Genomic DNA, 5,220 nt, shown 5'->3' with positions numbered 1-5,220 from the left:
TTAATTCACCATGAGGATTCACCGTCGTGAAAAAAAATGGCTCTTTGTAGGAAACGCTCTTTGAAGTCTGGATCAGAATATTGTAGCCTTTTCTTCTTCTTTTTTTATCAAACTCTGCCACAGCACAGCTGAGAAAGTAAGACTTTACACTTTGGAGAATTAGAAAAAAAAAAAAAAAGACTTCTTTCTTTGAATTCAAGCACTTTTATCTACATTTTACGCTGCGTAAAAAGAAGCAACAGTTTCCTTTTTTTTATGGAAATATTGATTTTTAAAAAAGTTTGTTTTCTCTGCGAAATTTGTTTTTAACTTTTTTGTCATACAAGATTTATTCAAAATCTTTCACAGATTACAAGGCAATTCGGTACGCAGTTAGAGTGCCGCTCATTTCAGATCGACCAAAAAAAAAGAAAAGTTGACGACAATGATACAAAAAAAAAAAAATCACAGAATGCCCCCACGTTGATAAAACATTGAGAATTCCACGGGTGTATATCAAACACTGCAGGCGCGTGAAACAGTCCAAGTTCACTGTCTGCATTAAGTGGAAAAAAGACACAAAAAATGAATGCTGTAAACATGAAAACGTGTTTGTACAAATAAGTGCAGTCAGAAGAAGAAGAAGCTGCTGCTCTGACTGATCCTTACACCAAAAAACTATCAACATCAACACATCGAAACTTATTACAACATTTACAAATGTACACCTTGTTTTTCGTTGCTCCTGCCAATTCCAAACATGCACTTTGGTTCTATAATAGAAATAAAATAATAATAAAAAATCAGCGTCCTTGCTTCCATGTCAGGTTTGAAAAATAAATTAAAAAAAGTTCAGAAAAAAGTCGAATTTACAAAATAATTTGGACACCAAAAAAACAACATGCCTAAAGCTACACTTATGAACCACAGAGTCTCAATTTACACCACTCTCTCTCTCTCTCTCTCTCTCCACAAGTGGACCAGTGGGCCGTTAGAACCGTAAAAGCTGAGGTTTGAAAATATATTCTTTTATAGTGCCTGAAATTAGCACGTCTTTAACGTTTGCACATTTTCCTTCCAATGTGGTTTTAAGAAAAAAAATAAAATAAAAAATGCGTCTCTTGGCTGCGAGTGTCTGTTTGGTGGCTCATCCAAAAAAAGGGGGGGGGGGGCAGATAGAGGCACCATGAAACCCAAACTATTTTTTAATAGTTTCAGCTTGTAAAATAACTTCACCTCTGGTGTGGTGTGTGTTGGAGTCCGGTTTTTTTTTTGGCGGGGTTAAAACGCGTCTCTTGGTTCTGGGTGTCTGTACGGAGGCTCGTCTGTGTGGTGGTCGGGTGTGGAGGCCCCGCTGGGCGGTGTTTGTGCGCCGCTGGCACCTGAGCTATGGCACACGTACCACTCGCTTAAATTCGCGGGCTGCGAGGCTCCCACCGGCTCCGACAGCACCGAGGAGCCGCCTGGCTCCCGGCCCAGGTCCGAGGAGGGGGAGACCAGGGACGGAGTGGAGGACTCGTACCCAGAACTGGGGGGTGGGGACTTACAGTGCACCTTCATGTGCTTCCTCAGGGAGCTCGGGTGCGTGTAGGACTTATCGCAGCCTCTCACTTTGCAGTTGTAGGGCTTATCGCTGGTGTGGACGTGGGAGTGCTTTTTCCGGTCACTGCTGTTGGCGAAGCGTCTGTCGCAGCCGTCGAACTCGCATTTGAAGGGTTTCTCACCTGTGGAACAGTGACGGTGAGACGTTCAGGTGCAAATCAGAGGCAGTCAGACATGGAAACACGTGCTTCACAACACAGCATCAGCACAGGGCTTTGCAGGGTTTGGGCCCCTGGACTTTGGCTCGAGCTTCTTGAAGTGGACTCTTTGTCCAAAATCCACTTTTACAGACTGAGGTTTTTATCTGAGCTTTTAGGGGTTTTATTACTTACAATTATTCTTATATTTGCTTTTACTGGCATTGGGTGACGCCTTCTTGTTTTTATTATTGTTATTTTATTTTGTTGCTCTTATTTTTGTAGATTTTCTTTTAAATTATTATTATTATTATTATTTATTATTGGTTTCTGTCACTGAATATCCAGGTTTTCGTTGTTTTTTTTATTTTACCTGTTGGATCACTTTATAAACATGTGTTTTAAATGTGCCATATAAAGAAAATTATTAGTATTATTAACAATAATAACTATGTGTTTACTCACACTGAAGCAGCTCCACACACACACACACACACACACCTGTAATATTTAAACACACGTGCTGCAAATAAACTGAGCAACAAGTACCTGCCAGCTATTTAATAAATAATCTATTGTTTTTTAAAAACAATTACAACCACCATGATGATTTATTTTGTTGTTTATTTAACAGGTTTATTCTTTATACTATTATTATTTTTATTTATGAATTATATTATAATTATTATTCTTATTTTCCTAAGGGGAAATGTGTGTGTATATATACATATAAAGTAAACATACCTTTTGTGCACTGGCACTTTTAAAGTCTATGCTGTACCTTTCATCATTATCTTGATTTGGGTTTAGGCCTGTTCTGTATGTGTGTGTGTGTATGTATACAGTACAAACACACACACACACACACACACACACACACACACACACACACACACACACACACACACACACACACACACACACACACACACACACACACACACACACACACACACACACACACACACACACACACAAACTGGGTCAAACCCTTGATGATAATAATACAACTAACACAGTATTTCTACCTGATTATGACGCAGCAGAAACAGAGAGAATGTGAATAAATTACACGGTGGAAGAAAAAAAAAAAGAAAAATCATCCACTGCTGATTTTTTTTTTCTCTCCTCCGATTAAAGCTTTTGAGAATATGTAATTGCCTCTGTCTAATTACACTTGCGGGTTTGAATATCAATTTGACCTTCAGCTGTTGGGTTGAGAGAGCCAATCAAGGATATTAGTGTAGTACAAGAAAGCGTCGAGGAACAGACCCCAGGGGCAGAGCCCAGCCATAACCACACTTTCGGATGGGTTTTAAACATGATACCAAAGAGCAGGCCCCTCGGGAGTCAACACACAGAAATAATTTAACAGATTTGTACTTAGGTAATGTGAGCAAATTATATGAATAATACATAGGGTGTGCAAAAAGAAGAAGAAGAAAAAAAAAGGGGGGGGGGTGGTAGTATATGCAACTCTATTCATTTCCAAGTCTGACTCGACATTTTCAGGGCCCCTTTTTCCCTCCTCCACCTTCCCCTATAGAAGGCTCGACAGTGCACGTCACTGCAGGGTCACAACCATATTGCACCATTGTATGCTTTTTAAAAGGTAAATCAGCTGCTTGGGTTCCTGCTGCATTGTACACACGTCAGTCATGAGGAGGCGCAGTCAGTGGCTGCCAACCTGCTGCTGAAAGACTGGGAACACAGTCTGCACTTGTCAACTTGTTGCTGGAGCTCATATAATAATAATAATAATAATAAAAGCTGTGACCACCGCAGCACTGAAAAAAAAAAAGTTGATGTGGCTTCAAATATTATCAGTAATGTCACTATTAGATATAGACAAACCAAATTGGCTTTGAGGAATAAACAAAAGGGGGGGATAAATAAAAACATCAGCACCACATCATCATTAACACTTAACGCGTCCAGCTTTGCTGCCAGTCATGTTTGGCATGGACGATAAAGCGACTTGGACAAGGACCTGACTGACGGTGGGGCCTGCAGTCTTTGTGCTGTGGTGTGGACAAGCGGGCAGAGGCGTCAAACGCCTGAGTGAGCTGTTCCATAATAATCCTTAAGCTCGCGCGAGCCTTTGTGCAAAGTCAAAACAAACAGCTGTTGCGTTGCTGTCGCGATCAGCAGCGCGCGCTGATTAATTATAGTAAATACTTTTAGAAAATTATTTTTAATTAAGTTACAGTAAAAATAAAACCTAAAAGTACACTCTGACACTCACACACACACACACACACACACACACACACACACATATATTAAGTACAACAACAACATGACAGTGCCATCAACACTCACCTGTGTGTGTCCTTTTATGAATCTTTAGATTCTCGGATCTCGCAAACACTTTCCCGCAGCCTGGGAACGGACACGGGAACGGCTTCTCGCCGGTGTGCACGCGGATGTGATTGACAAGTTTGTACTTGGCTTTAAACGGTTTGCCCTCGCGCGGACACTCTTCCCAAAAGCATATGTGGTTCGCCTGCTCGGGTCCACCGACGTGCTCCACGGTGACATGCGTGACGAGCTCGTGCATGGTGCTGTAAGTTTTCGAGCAAAGTTTCTTCGGCGCGAGCTCGGGCTCCATCCACTTGCAGATGAGCTCCTGCTTGATCGGCTGCCTCATGTAGCGGAAAAACGCTCCGGCGCCGTGGTGGTGATGGTGGTGAGCGCTGAGATTCATGTTCAGATTCAGCCCACCGTAGCCGTGCAGAGGCGAGGCGGAGAACGGATCAGCCCTGGAGCTTGCCACTTGACTCAAGTGATCAGACCGAACGTACATTTCTCCAGGTAGTCCTAACCTTATTTGTCCATTCAAGGCTTGGCCACCCGGTGATCCGCTAGAAGGCTGGTCGTGATGGAGTCCGGAGAAGAGGGTATGGTTCCCAGCGTCAGGGTGGTGACCATAGTGTCCGGGATAGCTACCTGTTGTCGAGACAAACATTCCGTGGTGAGAGGCTGAACCAGCAGTCTGGTCAGTCAGCACTGGCATGGCTTGAGCCGTCAGATCTCTCCGGATGAGGAAATCCCTACCTGCGGATAAAGCCTGGGCCGTGTGAGACATAGAATAAGGGACCGACGTCGCCTGAACCGGGCCAAAAGCTCCCGTTTGACTGGAGACCACTTCACTGTGGCCTGCCATATGATGATTGTGGTGGTGGTGGTGATGGTGGTGGGGATAATGATGGGCTGGGCTGATTTTGAGGGCCGCGGAGTGCCCCATGTGTTCTGGCCCGAATGGACTCGGCCCCAGGCGGGGTTCCGCAGTAATCTCCCCAGGGTGCGAGTGAGCCATTGAGTGTGGATGGCTGCTGAACCCCGGGAAGCCTGTCACGCTCTGAGGGGTATGGTGGTGATGATGGTGATGGTGGTGAGCCCCTGCCAAGTCAACTAATCTCAGCGCCGTGTTCCGTTTGGAAAACGTAGGGTCCATCACGGGGCTTCCCAATGCATCCACGCTCATTACTTCCTAATTTTA

General features: G+C 43.9%; 1 protein-coding gene across 1 annotated transcript; it reads right to left on the bottom strand.

Annotated features, from left to right (window-relative positions):
- Positions 1–1,260: 1,260 nt before the first annotated feature.
- zic4 (zic family member 4) lies at positions 1,261–5,220 on the bottom strand (the record flags this gene model as incomplete). The annotated part of the gene is made up of 2 exons (XM_083901728.1): positions 4,041–5,220; positions 1,261–1,703 (listed from the first exon to the last, which is right to left on the bottom strand). The coding sequence occupies exons 1-2, from the start codon at positions 5,203–5,205 to the stop codon at positions 1,261–1,263; spliced, it is 1,608 nt and encodes a 535-aa protein (XP_083757854.1). The 5' UTR covers positions 5,206–5,220.

Source organism: Microchirus variegatus (genome assembly GCF_963457635.1).
Source record: "Microchirus variegatus genome assembly, chromosome: 15".
Taxonomy (NCBI): Eukaryota; Metazoa; Chordata; class Actinopteri; order Pleuronectiformes; family Soleidae; genus Microchirus; species Microchirus variegatus.
This window is presented reverse-complemented; position numbering and strand designations above follow the sequence as displayed.